Source organism: Dreissena polymorpha, chromosome 14 (assembly GCF_020536995.1).
Source record: "Dreissena polymorpha isolate Duluth1 chromosome 14, UMN_Dpol_1.0, whole genome shotgun sequence".
Lineage (NCBI taxonomy): Eukaryota > Metazoa > Mollusca > Bivalvia > Myida > Dreissenidae > Dreissena > Dreissena polymorpha.
In genome coordinates this window covers 19,487,465-19,507,669 of record NC_068368.1, presented here as the reverse complement: position 1 = coordinate 19,507,669, position 20,205 = coordinate 19,487,465, and the positions used below count along the sequence as shown (strand labels likewise).

Genomic DNA, 20,205 nt, shown 5'->3' with positions numbered 1-20,205 from the left:
AAAATATATGCAATTCATTAGATGTGCTCATAGACTGAAATCAGTGTTTCATTTAAGTAACTAGGAAGATGCTGATTATTGAGCATACGTATTGCACACTTTATGCGCTAAATTCTGCTATTCTGAAATATGCAAATATATAACCCAAAACTGGGTTTATTTTTATAAATAAATTAAAGTAACTGCTCCAAGACAGGAACATAGTGCAGTGAAGCTGGACAGTGCTGCAAAGCAACCTGACATGGAAAACTGCATCAAGCAACTGAAGCCCGACACAGACTCATGGCAAATACTGCAGAAAATAATGACCAACAGCACATGTGCTTACTCGAATAAACATAATTGTGTGGCAAAGCAAACACTGCATGTGCCAACACCCAACTAGAAAGTACTACAGCATTGTGTGACACTGCAAACAGTTCAACAGCAAGTGTGTGTGTGTGAAATGTTCAACATCATATGTTCTATAAAGCTGAAAAACAGAATATACAATCTGTCATCTGTGACATGAGAACAGATAAACATCTTACATGACGCTGAAAAAAGTAATCATGGCACAGCGACAGAGCAACTAGCATAATTGCAAGACATAATCAAAGCGCTGAAGGCACTGAAGTTGTTCGCTGTTGTATAATCTTAGACGCAACTCGTTTTTCAAAATTATGTTATAGCTTTTTATATCGCAAGTTTGAAATTAACACAACCCATTCAAATTTATAAAGAGTGTGTCTTAAAGCACAGGTTGAGATGTGTTTTATTTTCAAAGCATTAATAAAAAAGATTTTGGGAAAACAGGGCTTAATGCATATGCATTAATTGTCGTTCTAGTACCAGAGACTGTCTTTAAACGAAAAACACCATAAAATCAGACATTGTCATCCTTGATTAGCTTGTGCGCATTACACAGGCTAATCAGTGTGCACAGGCTAATCTTGTTCGACATGCATTAAACCCCTCTTTCCCTGAAAGCAGCCAATATGTACAGATTTCAATGATAAACACTAGACTGGCCAATGTTGTCTTACAAGCTGTTAAACTCTATTGATTAAATACACACACTGCAGTAGTAAAGCAGACACTCCTAGCATTCGTCGCCTGCATAATTTTACTGCAGGTAGTGCAGACAGGCAGTGGTTATTGTTCCTAGCGTAGCTTACAACAGACTGACTTGCAGTTATCGTTCCTAGCGTAGCTAAAGCAGACTGACTTGCAAAACTGCCTCTCTACATTAGTTGTGAGCGTTTGCTCCCAACTAAAAACAGCAAAACCAGTTTATTGCATGACATGGAAACAGGACAGCTAGCTAGATTGCAAGTCACAAACACTGGAAATCAAGCTTGATTACAGGACAAGTAGCTTTATTGCATGACACAACATTCGGACAACTAGCTTCATTGCAAGACACAAACACTGGAAATCAAACTTGATTGCAAGACAAGTAGCTTTATTGCATGACACAACATTCGGACAACTAGCTTCATTGCAAGACACAAACACTGGAAATCAAACTTGATTGCAAGACAAGTAGCTTTATTGCATGACACAACATTCGGACAACTAACTTAATTGCAAGACACAAACACTGGAAATCAAACTTGATTAAAGGATCAAGCATGACACAGCAACAAGACAACTAGCTTGATGTGACAGCCTCAGAGAATCCAATCTTCTACTGCAAACTTAAAATAGTGCATCAACTGAAGCTGTCACACAGCAAACAGTCCAACAACACGCCAGATGTGAGCAATCCCAATATAGTAAAATTAGGCCTAATGAGCCTCACATATACATCTGAGACACAAGGCCCTTCACATAACCATGACTTGCAACACATACAGATTATGATGGTGCAAACAATCTTGCTTTCACAGAACATGAAACACAACAAAGCAGAACACATGAGTGCTAACAATCTAGCCTGTTTCAACAACACCATATCACGCTAGAGTGAAACAACAAACAGTGGTGCGCACAAGACTGTGTCCGCCACTGACCTTAATCATCTCATCTTTAGCAAGAACTTCCTGCTCGCGCTCTTCCAACATTATCCTTGGCACTACGTCTGTCTCGCCCAAATTCCCTTTGAGCCGGGTTCTGGGTGGCATATGCTCCACTCTGCAAGACGAGAAGCCAGAAGAAGAGATTAGTCACAACAGGGGAGAGAATAACTTACTTGTATAGTTTCATCTCGAGATAGGACTTCCTGTTCCTTCTCCTCAATCACATATCTTGGCACCACGTCCGACTCGGCTACCGGCCCAGGGCGCCGCTTTGGTATCACATTATTGGGCGGCGCAACTACTTTCCTTGGAGAAGGTTTTTGATCTTGATTTCTGTAAAGGTTTCAATGAATTTAAAAAAATGGACAAATTAAGAATAATTAAGATTAGGTGGATATTGTTGTCCCTGATTAGCCTGCATAGGAATATCTGGGATGACATTTTCACACAAGGATTAATTCCATGGCACTGCTTGTGTAACTCGTTAGTGGGCGCTGATATTACTATCCTGGGAAAAGTTTTATATATTGAATTCTGTAAAGGTTTCAATTTACTCAGAAAATGGTCTTTAAATTACTAGATTAGCAAGTTTTTTTTAGACTGATAATTCATAAAATGTTTGTCCTTGATGTATGTAACACCTATGAACAGTTTTCCATTTAAAAATTCATAAAGAATTAAGTTTAGATCACTTCTGAAATCAAGCTCAAAATTGCATGCTTCATACGAAATCAAAACAAAATTGTGCTTTTAACCAAAATAAAAAAAGCAAGCTGAAATGTAACTTGTTAATTTCTTCACATTCCCAATCACAGCCAAATAATGTCAGTCTTCCATGTGTGGCGGTGCGGTCTCGTTCGCTTACCCAAGTGAACCGGTCACGGGACAGTTATGAGCTATATAACTTTGTGAGCACTTATGTAACACGCAAATATTATTTGAGTCTTATTAAAGAACGCTTATTTCCAGTCAGGATGACACCACTGACTGGTTGTAATTCAATTTACTATAGGCGCCCGTCAGATACGCCTGAATACACTTAAAGAATTAATCTACAAGTGAAAACCAAAGCAGCTTTAACGAAAATAACTAACTTTTATCCTCAGAACTATACAGCATGTAATAACGCTACATTTTCACAAATGTCCTTAAGACATGACGGTACTTTACAACTTATGAAACAAAGCAAAATTGTGTTGAACAAGAGCCAGCCAAGTCTGAAGTATAATGTTCTGTACAGAAATTACACTAACTGATACTATACTGGCAGTCAGAATGAAGAGATTAAAAACCAAGTTAAGAACAGCCAGAAATTGTGGCCACATAATTAAAGTTAACTTACTGCCTTTAACTCAAATCAAAAGATCCAAAATAGAAAGTAAACAATTTACTTTAATAAATTTAGAAACAATATGTGGAGTGTGGGAAACTCCAGTGAATTAATAGAGATTACTGTTAACTATATACTAAGATTATCTCAATTTAAAAGAATGAAAATTTCCTAAGTAAATGCTTGCAAAAATTATCTAAGTATTGATAAGAATTTGGGAAAATATGCTTAAGTGTCTTGATGCTGATTAATTATTTATTAGAAATTCCCACCTCACTTCCCTGGAGATCTTCAGTTTTCAAGAGAGCATCAAGAAGTGATTATTACGTGTGTGTGTTTGAGATTTATTTACAGGTCTTCCAACGCTTCGCGACTACAGATGTGTCAACCTGAGGGATTAATATAACCAAAACAGCTTATTTTATACAGTTCTGAGAGCACTGGCAGAACAGTCTATTTTCGCTTGGAAAAGTCCATTTACAGACATTTTGATTGGTTAAAAATATAATCTCTACTCATAGACAAAAAATATAATAAAAAACACTCAAATCAACAATGCTATTTAAATTGAACATAAACAACATACTTCTAATAAAATATGCAAACTCCACATGCATTCAGCTATCAAAACACACCAATAATTAATACAAATGTAATCAATATCTAAGCTCTGGGGAACTCTGCAGGGGATTTTCTCAAAGAAGGCTTATCAGTAAAGGTCCCATTATTGATTAATTTGCAAAATACTGATAACAAATGTGATAAAACAATCAGTACATATTTACACAAGAAAATTATATCTTAGATAAAAATGTCATTATAATAGAAAAATATGCATTTTAAAGTATTAGACCTTAAAGTGTTTTGAAACCAGGGGTCTAACAAATTCCAGAGTTGATCTAAAAATAGATTAGGGAGACTGAGTAACCAGGTTAAACAAGGGAGTTAAATACTGCAAACTTATGTACAGGTTGGCTTTCTTTTAGCTATCTCTTAGATGATAGGCTTATCATAAGTGATGATGACTAACTGTTAATTATGAAAAATCTGTGTTATGAAAAATGACATCATATAATTAAGGTTACATAATAATGACATAATAAAACTAAACTTTACTACACATGTTTGTGGTAGTGAGCACACATACAGTCTCCACACCACTACCACCAGGCAATCCACCAGCTGTCACTTTCACACAGTCATAAGTAGCTCAACATAAACAGCTCATTTGTTTATAAATCAGCCCCACTCTGGTAAAACCAGGCCTCATGCATTAATGGAATATTTTGTTCAAAGGAAGTCCCTTCTAAAAGAAAAACGTGACTAGGCAGAAAGTTTTGTCCCTGATTAGCCTGTGCAAACTGCACAAAAAAATCAGGGACGCCCCTTTACCCGCATGTATTAAGCCTGGTTTTCCCAGAGTGAGGCTCAAATATCCACACAACACTGGCCATAAGCTGCACAAATCTCCTGTTTTTTGCTACCACAACTAGTGTTCATTTTTACTAGTCACCTTTCTTGAGTAACATGATAACATGGGCAAACAAGAGTGCAATGTGATGTAAAAGGAGTGTCAAAATACAAACAATCATTTTATTTGTCCTATTATGATGTGTCCGTAGTTGTCTGAAAGACAATAGGAAGTCAGGACAAGGAAAGATCACCTAGAAAAAAAGAGTATAATAAGGTTATCATTATTTCTAAAATGTTACATTTGAATGTAACACAACAAATGAAAACAAAATAACAATATAAAATACAAAAGCAAACATTACCCAAACAAATGTGCAAACACAACGTTTGAAAGGAGTTAAAGATGTTTGTGATTTAAAAAAAATTCTTACCGTAAAACGTTGTGTATAACGCGCATTTATGTATAACGCGCATCTACTTTTTTAAGCTAAAACATCGGGAAAAAAAGTTTTTGAAGCAAAAAAATTGGGGGGAAAATTCCGTACCGCAGCCTAACTGAAAATCGTTTTATTTACATTGCCGATCTTACATGTTCTTTTATTGCTTCAATTATTTTTTTTTTAAAGACGATAACAATACAACTAGTTTGTGTTTTTTTTTTAATCATATTGTGCGTAATAATAAATGTTTGGATTTAAATGAATTATGCATGAAATGCACACTTTCCACGAGGATACCATCAAGGTTTTCATCATATGTCTCCGAAGTCACTGTCCACGATTTTATCGTGGAGTACACATAACGGATGGATTAGTTATAACTAAGAAACTGACATTATTGATTGGTATTGTCACGTGCTTATTCGTGCATGACTAATTCACAACCGCGCGTTTTATTTCCAATGCCGATATCATGCGTTCTTTTCGAGTGTCTATAATTGACAGGAGACTTTAACGACTCAAACTTCTCAACACCATTACGACATTACCGGCGATAAACAAACAATGGAGGTGTGAAGCCGTTTGCCAGTTTGCATGTTTTGATAATAGCCCAGCTACACAAAACTTGACAGGTGACGCAAATTGCTCGATAATCACATCCTCAATCTTGACAAGACGTATGAAAACGTGCAAACAAACACAGCATCAATTTTATTAACACATTTGAAAAGCAAGAAAAATAATCATAAATATATCGGGAAATACCTTGCCGACATACTATTGTAAATCGACAAGTGCCCCCAAATAAATTGTGTAACCCTAGTACAGTAGGGTATAATATTGTGGGAAAACAATAACATTTAAATAAAAATGGCTTCCTTATTTTTCATTTTCTTCTTCAAATTCATTTGATTTCAATGCTCTGTACGTACCTGAAAAAGATAGAAAATGTTATGTTAACTTTATAATGTTTGTCCATCTTATTCAGATCGTCAATATAACACTATTATTAACATAGTTACAGTTAAAACACCGGAAAACAGAATGATGCGAATTACCGCTACTGGGTAACTGACAGGGAAAAAATGTCCTTGCATGGCTGTAGTTGTGCATAACGCGCATCAAGTTTTTAAAATGAAATTTTGGGGTAAAAAAGTGCGCGTTATACACAACGTTTTACGGTAATTGGGTTTTGCTATAAAGTTCATAGCTGACTCTGCCAATAATTGATTAAAACATTAGTATGGTTCATTTTTTTATGATGACAAATATTTTCCAGAAGCTATACCGAGAGTCATTGTTATCTCTAAGCCAACTATTCAAGGGTTATAAACCAGCAATTAAGTAAACCATTGATTTCCATGAAAACAGACACCTAGCTACACACTTGACCTTGACTGTCCACTGAGTGCATTACACAGACAACCAACTGCAACAGCAAACTGACATACAAGTAAAACCAACATATACTCAAAACGACGCAACTCTCAAATGCACAAAAGTGAAGCTGCAAGCACAAGAGAACAACCTGACAAGACCCACACGTACATAACAAACGCAAGAACAAGAATAAAACATGGGTCACTTAGCAAACATTTGGCAGCTACCTTCACATTTAAAGACGATGAAGGAAATATTTTGAAGTGAGCCATATTTAGATAATTTGCTAGAGAATTTTTTTAAAAAATAGTTGTACAACTTTCCTTCCTAAGACCACTTTCATTATATATGATATACGTTTTACATAAAAATAAAGGAACATTTTATGTTTATTACCGGTAATTACACATGGCTTATGTTCCAGAAGGAAAAAAAATATTACAAACAAACAAAAACTGAATGAAATATCATTTAAAACAATTGTTCGAGATTGATTTTATGTTCCAAAAAGAATAGATAAATATTTTAAACAGAAAACACAAGTTTTTTTAAGATTGAGAGTCAGGTAGCTTCCAAGAGGTGACAGTGTGTATGTTTGTGCATGTATAGTACCCAGAGTTCCATCCCCTGTTGTCAAGGTAGCGATGGGTAATTACATGGCCATAGTCGTCAATCCTGAAACATCAGCCATCACATATGGTCAAGAAGTTCATATCCTTTCCCTGACATTCATATATAAAACTTTGTACATTGTCATCCCAGATTATCCCAGGAAGTTCACACAGGCTATTCAGGGACAACTCTGCTTTAATGGTACTTTCTGTTTACATGAAGTCTCTTCTTAGCAAGAATGCAGTTAACCCAGAAAGTGTCGTCTCTGATAAGCCTGTTTCTGGTACAACACTTAATAAGCCTGTTTCTGGTACAACACTTAATGCATATGCATTAAGCCCCATTAGCTTTTTTGTTGGAATGCAAAGACTTACTTATACATACACCTAATTATCCACTCATTTGCATACAAAAAACTGTTAAACTGTTGTATTAAATACACTTGATATTATGACCTGTCCAGTCAGTTAATGTTCCTGTAACCAAGTGGTGGTCATGAAACAATCTGAACAGAGAATATACAAAAGATCATTTATTAAATAATGTGAGAGCCTGCAATAAAAGATAGTTCAGATGCTCAATTTAATTTTATTTCAAATAAGGTAAACTAGAATGGTCATTGAGGATGAAAAAAAAGCAATTGCTCATTTCAAGCATGTGCAACACATGAGTGTTAGTAAAAGTTATTATACAAGTTTGTAGTTTGCTTCTCCACATTAATCATGCACATAGAAAGAAGTTACAGGTTGATAAATTGAATAAATTGCCTCAGTTCAAGGGCACATAACTCTGCAACAAATATTGAGACATACACAAACATTACACCTTCATACTTGTAAATAGTATAAACAACATATGGGCCATGCTCTGTGAAAAGGGGGTTTAATACATGTGTGTAAAGTGGCGTCCCAGATTAGCCTGTGCAGTCCGCACAGGTTAATCATGGACGACACTTTCCGCTTTTATGGTATTTTTAGTTTACAGAAATTCTCTTCTAAGCAAAAATCCAGTTGAGGTGTTAAGTGTCGTCCCTGATTAGCCTGTGCGAACCGCATAGGCTAAACTTGGATGACACTTTACGCACATGCATTAAACGCCCATTTCATAGAGCACAGCTCATATCTGTAAAGTTATACATTGATGCACAGAGTGCTGCACCAACAAAAAGTTTGCTAGAATTTCTAAGTCTGGTAAATGTCCCCTAAAGAAAATCTGTCCAAAGTGGGTTGTGTATCTAAAACAAGCGAGTTGAACATTTAACCAGACCCATCCTTGTATGTCGGCCAACAACATCCGCATTAGTAACATATAAGGACAGGCTGAGAGCAGCAGTTCCGACCCTCGTCAGTATTATAAGGAAAAGACACAGAAGTGTTAGGTGTTGACATTCAACACAGACCGCCAGTGTTGCACCTATACTTACTGCTGAGTGAAACCACTAGTATTAGAGTATCTACAAACAGAAAATGAAGAAAATATAACTGGTGAAATGAATCTTGTTCTGGTAAAACCGGACTTAAAGCATGTGCCTAAAGTGTCGTCCCAGATTGTTAGGACTAATTTCCGATTTTATGGAATTTTTCGTTTAAAGGGAGACTCTCCTAAACATCAATCCAATCTAGACAATTAGTAGGTACTGCACAAGCTAATCTGGCATGACACCTTACACACATGCATTAAGCCCAGTTTTCGCACACCAAGGCTCAAACCACTCATGAAATAATCAATGTCTAAACCAGCTTGCTGCAGCTGCACAATCATGTATCTAAGAGATGGTAAGAGCATCTTTGGAGAGATTTACCATGAATGCAAAGAGTAACCTTGTATGATGAATGCTATAACAATATTTCACTGACAATATAGTGTAAAGAAGACATACAAAAGCAAGTGGCCTGAAAAGAGAAGTGATTTACTGACGGAATACCTTGGTAAGGGGTTGTCACCAAAAGATACACTCTTTTTACCACCAGTTTTTAGATCAGTTTCACTAAAAGTAACAATGAAGCAAGACAAAATTGATATTCAATGGTTAGCAAATTACCAAAACAGGAAATTTAATGAAAGACTTTTAAGTCTACTTATGATGACCATAAAAATAAAAAAAATGCAACAGACTCTTATTTTAGATTCATAAACAAAGAATAAGGTTTCTGTTTTCCTCTTGACCTATTGAACAACAAGAATAGTAACAAAGCGTTTGACTGCTAGAGTTTAGTCCACATGAATATCAGCCTACGCACAGCTACGCTCAATACAGGAAGTGATGTAATTGCAGACTTAGCATGATATCATACTACCTTTGTTCTGGGAAATTAGGGTTTAATCCATGTTCAAAAGGTACTTTCTGAGATTAGTTTGTTCAGTCTGCTCAGCCTAATCAGGGACTACACTTTCCGCTTTTAATGAATTTTACGTCTGAACGAAGTCTTTTTTAATAAAAATCCAATGGAGGCGGAAAGTGTCGACTCTGATCAGCCTGTGCAGACTGCACATGCTAATGCCCTTAACAAACATGCATTTATCCCAGATATCCAAGAACTAGTCTCATTCATCGAGTCTCTACCAGCGCACATCAAACAGTCATACTCACTGTCTCATTTTCATTGGATACCGAGTTTCCAATTTTGACTTGGATACAGATCTGATCAAAACAGAGGTGGATGGTAGGATTTTTCCAAGAAATGGAATGTAACAAATTATTGGGCTTGTTTCTACAATAATATAATTGCCAACATTACACACAATGAACAGCAATATAACAAAGTGTTTAGTTTGATTTAATTATCCTATTCAATGTCTTGTGTGGGTCATCTTGAGATATTACAGAAAGAAGGTCATGTTCATATTGCGATCATGTCAAGGCCAGTTTTGGGCTTAGTTGTAACCTATTGAAAAACGTTCTTGGATAATCAGGCTTAATGCATGTGTGTAGTCTTGTCCCAGATAAGCCTGTGCAAACACTTTCCACCTAGACTGGATTTGCAACAGTGGAGACCTGCTTTTAACAAATTATTCCATAAAAGCGGAAAGTCTTGTCCTTAATAAGCCTGCGCGGACATCCGATAAACCTTAAGAAGGCGTGTTAATAAAACCAGCATTGTGTGATAAATAATTGCTAACAACGTAACTCTTTTTTTTCAACAAAAAATGAAATTTCTATAGTTAAACAACAGTATATATGGTTTCCAGTTCATTCAATTAAGAATAAAACTTGTTGGTAGTATTTCTACAGAAGCAAACATAGCAACAAAGAGACTTTTAGGAAATTCAAACAAAACAGAAATATTGAACATATTTTAAGAATCAATCTATACAGCTTAATATAAATCTAACCTAATATTTTCCAACTAAATAAAACAATTAATGAAATAAAAGATCAAAGAGATGGCTTTCACACTATAAAGGCTCTTGTATTGACTCACTTGCTCTGCAAGTTGTTTTTATGTCTGCGTGAAAAGAAAACTCTAACTTTAGTTCAAGATCCCAAATCATATGAGCCCTTGCTCTGGAAAAATGGTGATCAATGCAAGTGAGTTAAGTGTCCTCCTAGATTAGCCTGTGCAGTCAACACAGTCTACTCAGGAACGATACTTTCCACTTAAACTGGACTTTTGCTAAGAAAATACAATAAAAGCCAAAATGTTGAACCTGATAAGCCTGTGCAAACTGCACAGGCTAATCTGGAAGGACACTTTAAACACTTTCATTAAGCCCCATTTGTTAATAGCGAGGCTAATATACATATTACTTAATCCCAGTTGTACAGCGAATTCGGTTGATTAAAGCCTGGTTGATCAAATTTCTACTTTATCCCACTTTTACAGCGAAATCGGTTGATTAAAGCCCCGTTGATTAAATTTCATCTATAATCAACGGCAAGGCTATAATCAATGGCACGAAATGACGTCATCAACTGCCGAACCGGGACTACTTTTTCCCACGCACCTCGTCACCTGTATTTGCCAAGTGCATCAATAATAAAAACAATCTCAAATGTTTGTCAATCTTAATGACCTTAAAACAAAGGAAAGTAGCAAAAACGAGTTTTTTGTCATTTATTGTCATTAAAACCTAGTATTAGGTAAATTTAACACTATGCAAATAGGTTCTGTTGTTGTTGCTCCCCTTTGAAGAAGTCAGTTCGAGTTGCTCCCCTTTGACCGAAGAAAACAATCGTCTGGACCAAGAAATCCTGTGTTCATTTACAAGCTGTACTCGGATATGCGTCCATCTGATTTTTCTTCAAAGCATCTTTTCTACCTGGCAATACGCACAAATGACACTGCATCCCGGTGATTCTTGCGTCAACAATTGGGTGTCAACAAGTTAGGTCAGATTCTGAAGGCCATGGCAAAAGACGCCGGCTTTCTCAAGCACAAGAGAATAACGAACCACTCAGTTCGCAAATTACTGGTCCAAAAACTTCGAAATGCAAACATTCCACCCACTGAAACCATGGCCATAACATGGCACAAAAATGTCCAGTCCATAACCAATTATTCCAACATATCTGTTGAACAGCAGCAAAAGTGATCATTCTTGCTCAGTCCAGTAAATGTTACAATCCAACAGATTCCTCTTGTTCACCTTCGTGCACCGAAACTATGGCCGAAATGCAGCCTAGACAACCACTGTCTACCGTTGAACAAGTTGATCTTGATGTTCGCCCCACCCAGTCACTTCACCAGCAAATGTCTTTCTCTAGTTCGAACAACTTTGCCTCACAATTCTTTGGTGCCACTTTCAACATTCAAAATGTTAATGTATATAATTAGCTTAAATCCAAGTAATCTTTGTTATTTCGTCACGAAATAACCACAAACAAAGAAGCAAATATTGTGCACCTCGTGATCGACTCGATAGTTTGATATCGAAAGTGAATTGTGTGTGGTGTTAGGCTACGTTGTAAACAAATGTAGTTCCTTGTATATAACAACTTAATGTCATATTGATATCATAAAACTTAAAGATTTGCAATTCAATATGATTAAAATTGTAATTAATAACGCTCGACACTTTGTTACAGAACGATATTCTGATTTAAAAAAATGATTATTTGATCAGCGGTTATTTTTGGAACGCGGAGTAATACACTGACCTTGGTTACACTACAGTCATTATCAAAGTACGACAAACACTCATGAAAACTTATTTTGTTTAAATAAAAAAAAGGTTTACTGAATAAAAAGTTGGATAAATAGAATAATAGGTTAGTGTTGATTATAGATCAGGTTTATCATGCTCGGCACGAAAACGAAAAAGCACTCGCCAAGGCTCGTGCTTTTTGTTTTCTAAGCCTCGCATGATAAACCTGATCTATAATCAACACTAACCTATTATTCTCTATATAAACCACGGCACAAAATGACGTCATTTTTTCGACAAAATGACGTCATAAATCCAGCGAAATAATCCAGTTAAACTAATTTTGCTTAAATAAAAAGGTGTTCTGAATATAAAGTGGGATAAAGAATAATAGGCTTGTGCTTTTTGTTTTCTAAAATTAGCCTCACATCATAAACCTGATCTATAACCAATACTTACCTATTATTCTCTATATGCATATTTTTACAATAACTTTTGTGAAACTTGCGAAAAACAATTGAAACATGTTTGTGAAATTCCAACTTAGTTGACCATAAAATGACATGTAAAAGTAGGTGTTTTATGGATGTTATAATTGTACTTCTGTTTTTAGAGTATTAAAACTATTAAAACTTAATTTTTTCATTATCATTTTTGTTAAAATGAAGTTCATAAAGAAAATATGACAATGTTCAAGACAAAAAATTCAACATATTATAAACAAGAGATGTGTTTGTCAGAAACACAATGCCCCCCTTATGCCCCGCTTTGAATAATTTTTTTGACCTTTGACCTTGAAGGATGACCTTAACCTTGACCTTTCATCACTCAAAATTTGCAGCTCCATGAGATACACATGCATGCCAAATATCAAGTTGCGATGTTCAATATTGAAAAGTTATGAAGAAGGTTAGAGTGTTAGAATGTTTTTTTTTACCTTTGACCTTGAAGGATGACCATGACCTTGACCTTTCACCACTCAAAATGTGCAGCTCCATGAGATACACATGCACGCCAAATATCAAGTTGCTATCTTCAAAATTGCAAAAGTTATGACCAAGGATAAAGTTTTGGTTAAAGTTTTGGGACACACACACACATACAACGACAGACAGGCCAAAAACAATATACCCCCGATCTTTCGATCCGGGGGCATAAAAATAAAATGATGCAATGGAAGGTTTTATAATGGATTAGTACAACAGCATGTTGATAACAGGGATGTATTATGGGATCAAAATAAGTTGATTTAGTTTGTACAGAACAATACTTGGGCAAATCATTTCCAGTTATAGGAGCATATCAGAATTACAAAACAAGCAACAGAAACTGAAAGAGGTGAAAGTGTAAGAAAAGGAAAATGGAAATGTAAAGACTTACATTTTGTCAATATCTCTGTTTGAACACAAAAGAAAATACAATCAGACCAAAAGGATTCTAAAAACATACATTTTATTAAATAAATTCTGAAGAAGAGATAAAATCATTTATTGCTGTTTTTTGTTGTTTATGTTTTTATCAGTGAAATCCTAACTTCTTTCAGCCATTATGGAATATTAGTTTGTGTAGAAACAGTCCAGAACAATATTCTGCTGTCTATCAAAACATAGAGATACTCATGCATTCTTAAAATCATTTTATGAAAAGGTCATTCTTTAAAACTTCCTTTTTGTAATTAAGGATATGTCATTTGAGGCATGCTCTTGGAAAACAGGGCTAACTGCAAGTGTGTAAAATGTAGTCCCAGATATGTCTGTGCAGTCTGCTAGGGCTAATGTAGCCCCAGATATGTCTGTGCAGTCTGCTAGGGCTAATGTAGTCCCAGATATGTCTGTGCAGTCTGCTAGGGCTAATGTAGTCCCAGATATGTGTGTGCAGTCTCCTAGGGCTAATGTAGTTCCAGATATGTCTGTGCAGTCTGCTAGGGCTAATGTAGTTCCAGATATGTCTGTGCAGTCTGCTAGGGCTAATGTAGTCCCAGATATGTCTGTGAAGTCTGCTAGGGCTAATGTAGTCCCAGATATGTCTGTGCAGTCTGCTAGGGCTAAATGTAGTCCCAGATATGTCTGTGCAGTCTGCTAGGGCTAATCAGTAAAATGTAGTCCCAGATATGTCTGTGCAGTCTGCTAGGGCTAATCAGTAAAATGTAGTCCCAGATATGTCTGTGCAGTCTGCTAGGGCTAATCAGTAAAATGTAGTCCCAGATATGTCCGTGCAGTTTGCTAGGGCTAATCAGTAAAATGTAGTCCCAGATATGTCTGTGCAGTCTGCTAGGGCTAAATGTAGTCCCAGATATGTCTGTGCAGTCTGCTAGGGCTAATCAGTAAAATGTAGTCCCAGATATGTCTGTGCAGTCTGCTAGGGCTAATCAGTAAAATGTAGTCCCAGATATGTCTGTGCAGTCTGCTAGGGCTAATCAGTAAAATGTAGTCCCAGATATGTCCGTGCAGTTTGCTAGGGTTAATCAGGGTCAACACTTTCCGCCTAAATTGGATTGTCTATGTGAAGAGACTTTCGGTAAACACAAATACCATAAAAGTGAAAAGTTTCCTCCATGATTAGCCTCTGTAAGATGTATCTCTGAATCCTAATATCATGATTTCTGGTACCAAAATACCCTATTTGTTGTGCTGGATTGGATATGTGTTTCCCTCTTTCAGTGAAAAAAATCTCAAGTTTGAAACTAGATAAGTTTCATTTTTAATAAATATTTCTTTCTTGGCAAAACACAATGATACAATTTATTTGTTTAATGACAAGACTGAAAATCTTGAGACAATGTCCATTTACAAGTTGATTTCTTCTTGTAATCACATGCAGAAACACTTTCTCTTTATTCAGGCATTGGTTATGTGTGGAGCTGCAAGTGGCTTTTGAATTCAAATATCAGTTCTACTGTATACTAATCAGACTGAATAGCATTGATTTGATGTGCATATACAGGTAAATTTCTTTTGTTACACCCTGCTTAATTATATAGATATAACGCTCATATTCCTCCAAGAACAGGACCCTTGCAGTGCCAGATTAGCACTGTGGAGGACCCTAGGATGTGAAACGTTTGGGGCCCATGCCCTACACCCCAGTCGACATAAGGCCTACTATAACGCCAGTGCCCAGTCGATTTCTCTCGATTACTATAACTTTCCAGTAATAAGGCTGGCAAGACAACACATGTGGCAATGTCCTTGTCTAGGCATAAATGGCATTATTATACCGTGATGTTAAGTTATGCAAGAAAACCGTGTTGCAAGATAAGAAAGTAAGTAAAAAAATATTTCAGCATGGTCTCAGGGGGCCCCTACAAGTCAGGTGGCCCATAGGCAGTTGCCTACTCTGCCTCATGGGTTATCAGGGACTAGACCCTGGTACTAGTCCTTTCCCATTCTTCAACCCAAGAGGGTACTAGGGAGTGAGGAAAAAAAAGAGTTCCTGGTGTAGGAATATAAAAGCAAATAATTCCCCTAAAGCAGGATCATGGGAGTAGACACTACATTCCCAATTCCCTAAGAGTATGCCTATGGTGTTTTGACAAGAGTGCAGGCAGTTCATCATATTTACACCAGTTCCTCCTGGAGCACAGGGCCTTTATACACAAAGCTCCTTAGAGAAATCTTAACTTAAGCTGCTTTTAAGAGAAAAATTCTGATAAAATGTTTATTAAGAAACCCAATATTTTGTGCTTATAAAAGACTACAATCTCCTCATATTAGCAATATTTACTTATTCAAAAGTTTATGTAAAAATACCAACATTAAAAATAGCCAGAGACTCTTAAAGGAATTTTATTCATTTACCAAATATTCTCAGTGTAATTCTATGGAGCTTTGTGATATGGGGCCCATGTGAGTGTGTAAATGTACGTACTGTTTGGTCTTGATGAAGCGGCTTCCTTTTGTGTCCTCCATTCCCACCTTGATCAGCTTGCTGTCCTTACGGCCCGGGGAGGACACTGAAAAACACACAACAGGCTGCAGAACATAGGTACAACAACACACACAATCTATAGAGTCCACATTTGAACCTCATTCTGGGAAAACTGGGCTTAATGCATGAGCATAAAGTGTCGTCCCAGATTAGCCTGTGCAGTCCACACAGGCTAATCAGGTACAACACTTTCTGCTTTTTGAGTATTTTGTGTTTAGAGGGAGACCCTTACAAAAAATTCAAGTTAAGGCAGAAAGTGTAGTCGCTGATTAGACCTTACAGACTGCACAGGCTAATCTAGGACAATACTTTATGCTAATGCATTTAGCATCCTTTTTCCAGAGCTAACATTTTGTTAGTTTTGCCGAAAAATGTGAAAATTATTTGTTCGAGACCAATAAAGAAATCACGTTAATATTATTAAAACAATTAGCATGATTGTTTAAACTAATTTTTGTTTGATTCTGACAATTTTACAAAGCCTTCACAATCTTGACAAAGGGACGTCCCCTTTAAAACAAAGCAATGTTACAGAATGAATAAGTACACTTCATAACTAACCAAAATACAACATAACTTCAACAGATATATTTTAAATTCAAGCATATTCATGTCATACAAAATAATACAATGCAATTTGGTATCCCTTTCCCACTGAGAAGCAAAGTGAAAATGACTTTTATGCATTGCAAGCAGCATAAAACCAGAACAGTAATTCGCAGTGTGTTCAGGTTTTTTGCTGTTTGATGCTCATCAGTATCTGTATGAAGCCTAAAAAACTAAAATTTAACAAGAATTGTCTATAATTTAATTTGATTTTCTAAGGGACTAGAAATGCGTCAGGATACCCATCCAAACGATCACTGGTAATCTTACTATTATGGTGTTGGTCAGCCTCTGGTTTGTCATTCTGTCGCCCTCGGGCATACTCGGCCCGTTTGATTTTCACCTGCAGCATGAGCAGAACTTTCTCGATCATGCCCGGCTTGCACGCCACAAGGTCATTTATCACGTCTTCAGCGAGTTCAAAGTTCAAACGTGAAAACACACGCCTGCAAACATTGGTTACCAGAAATAAGACATTTGACATGAACTTGTATTTAAATCAATAAAATACAGTAATTAAGGAAATAAAACATGTTAACATGCAAAATCAAATTTTGGTAATGAGTTGATGGAAATTTATCATTTTCAAATAAATTACAAATACATACTATGTGTTTTATTTTGATTATAAGCACAATCAGGCATTTTAAACTAAAACATATTTTAAACTTTTTACAGAAATGTATTACAAAAGAAATTAATTGTTTAATGATTTAATATGGAAGTATCAAATATAAATACATCAATAACACAAAGATGTCATTAAATGAAGCAGATCAGAAATATTAATTAGTGGGTGAACGGAGAAAAATATTAATTAGTAGGTCAACGGAGCAAAAAAACCAGACAGAGTTAAGGCATTATATCAGTGCATTCTACAGAGTTCATAATGAAATCAATCCTCCTACTGGTTATCAATTACCCATGACTTTGCTTAGTTAAGCCTACCATGCAATATTGTGAGCACGATTAAATTTCAATTAAACCAAAACTCTGCCAAAACTGCCATACACCATGCAAACAATCTTTTAAGCCAGTCGCTATTTTTTTTTCTTATGAATAACCATTTTAAATCTACTAAGCTGAACTCAAAGCATTTAGTTTTACCTGTTAAGATAATACCAATTTTCCTTCTTTTTATTTGTAGCATTTGCTGCTGTATAGTTGTGTAATTCAACTATCCCCTCTTCAGGGAAAAAATGCTTAACTATCTCTGCAACTAGCACTGAAAATTAACAAACAATACTGAATTTGTAAGGGCACTCAATAGTAAGCTTTTCACGTCCAATATTTGTTGCTTAACTTCTGGGTCACTCTGCTATATGCTGACTAGCTGTTTCAAGACGATCCGCCTTAAAAATGTCTGATTTAGACTTTGGCAGTTCACACCTTGTAGAAATGGTGAATTCCAGTAAACATGTGCTTTGCTTTGGATTTAAAGAAAACTAAGACCTGAGAGCCAGACACCGGTGAAGGACATGTTGATTGGCTACGGCTACACCGCACTAACACAGGCTATTACTGTAGAGCCAGACACACATGAGCAACATGTGCATAGTCTACACCACACTAACACACACTATGACCAGTGAGCCAAACACACATGAGGGACATGTGCATAGGCTACACCACACTAACACAGATTACAAGAGAGGCTGAAAACTTTGTGTGAGAGTAGCAAGTGGTATGTTCATTGAATAAGGAACAGTGAACAGAATGCCAAAACAATGTTGTATGAAAAAAATAATTTTTCATAACAAATTATTAAATATAAAAAAGTAATCTGTAATTTTGATCAGAAACAAACAGAAACAAACAATCTCAAAACCTTACAATGTTACCTGAAAGCTTCAACACATTTTTCGTTTTTACCGCAACTGAACCCAAACTAGATCTTTATTTTCAGCTTATACCAAAATAAAAATAGTTTTTTTCTCTCTCGCGATATAGTAACCGAGATATATTATCTTATTATAATATGATATCAATGCATCATTAGTTCACAACTGAAGATGTCCATCTTTTTTGCACCAATATTAAAATAAGAATGTGAATTTACGATTTAACTATATTGTGTTTTATTATAATGATGTAGTTAGTTGCTTATTCAATGAATGTGCAATGAGTGGAAAGAAATTCAACAGTTCTGACATGAGATGGTGAGGTCACAAAAGAAGTCTACTATAGCACACATGATATGAGCCCAGTGCTGCAAAAATGGTGCTTAATGCAGGTGAGTAGTGTCATGCCAGACCTGCCTATGAAGTCTGCACAGGCTAATCAGGAAAACACTTTCCACTTAAACTTGATTTCTTTTTTGAATGAAAATAACCAATAACGCGGAAAATGTCGTCCCTGATAAGCCTGCGTGGAATGCACAGGATAAACTTGGACCACACTTAAGGTACATGAATAAAGCCAAGCAGGAGGCTCAATTTCATATAAGTGTGTGACTGCAGTGCAAACCCTGTCACCTGATTGTGAATTATTGAATGATGTGACATGATTTTGGTGTCCAAGGTTATGGGATCTGGGATCTGGGGCCAATTTATCCAGCATCTTTGCATGCCTTAAGCATAAGTAAGTAAATTCACTTAATAAAAGAAAATTTGTTTTCAGACCTTTTACATGTAAATTTTTCTAAACATGCTGTACATTAACAGCACCAAGAGCCAAACTATCACGTACACGTATAATAAGCCTTAAAAATACAATATGCTGCAGATATATGGCCCCAGGTTAGTATTCATAATGTTTAACCCCTTACCACTTACATGTAGATACGTATTTGGACACATTTGTAGTCCCAAACAAAGTTAAATTTAATAAAAGACCTTTCTTATTCAAGATTAAAGGATTCATTTCCAACCCTTAGATACTTATAAGAAACAAACAGCATAAAACCTGAACAGACTGCACGTTACCAGCAGGCTGTTCTGGTTTTATGCTGTTTGCATGCACAAAGCCATTTTCACATTGCTTTTGAGTGGAAAAGGGTCAATAAACAACAGGAACATTTCACAAACTAATTCACCATTTCCAATTTCATAAACCCATCATCTGTACTTATCTTGAGCCTCATGTCATCTACATTTGTGTGAACTCACACAACAAATGATTTGATCAAACTTTATGAATACTGTTATATTTAGAACACTGTAGTATGTGAATTTGGAATAAGACATCAAACTTTGCATGCCATAGACATCATTTTGCTGATTGTTTCCCACAAAACAGTTTATTCTTTATTCTGAATGCATTTTTATCTAGTCTGTTGGTAGATTTTGTATTTAAAGCACTTTTCTGTGACTTTTTCATCAAAAGTATTTTTTGTTATTTTAACTGAGTTTTAAAACAGTGTTCTTGAACACATGAACATGGTTTCATTATTTGTGATTTTTTTTCAATTAAA

General features: G+C 35.9%; 1 protein-coding gene across 8 annotated transcripts in view; it reads right to left on the bottom strand.

Moving 5' to 3' along the window:
- The window catches only part of LOC127856885 (sperm flagellar protein 1-like), a 33,807-nt gene that overhangs the window by 8,944 nt on the left and 4,658 nt on the right, over positions 1-20,205 (bottom strand). Inside the window, exons 2-7 of one of the 8 annotated variants that reach the window (XM_052393070.1) lie at positions 17,901-18,018; positions 17,064-17,239; positions 16,128-16,212; positions 8,599-8,628; positions 7,176-7,238; positions 2,174-2,333 (exon numbers count right to left, since the gene is read on the bottom strand). In XM_052393070.1, the coding sequence (XP_052249030.1) occupies positions 2,174-2,333; positions 7,176-7,238; positions 8,599-8,628; positions 16,128-16,212; positions 17,064-17,239; positions 17,901-18,018 (632 nt within the window). Of the gene's footprint in view, positions 1-1,994; positions 2,116-2,173; positions 2,334-7,175; positions 7,239-8,598; positions 8,629-16,127; positions 16,213-17,063; positions 17,240-17,900; positions 18,019-20,205 lie in introns of all 8 variants that reach the window. The other 7 variants (XM_052393073.1, XM_052393072.1, XM_052393074.1 and 4 more) reach the window with 7 other exon arrangements.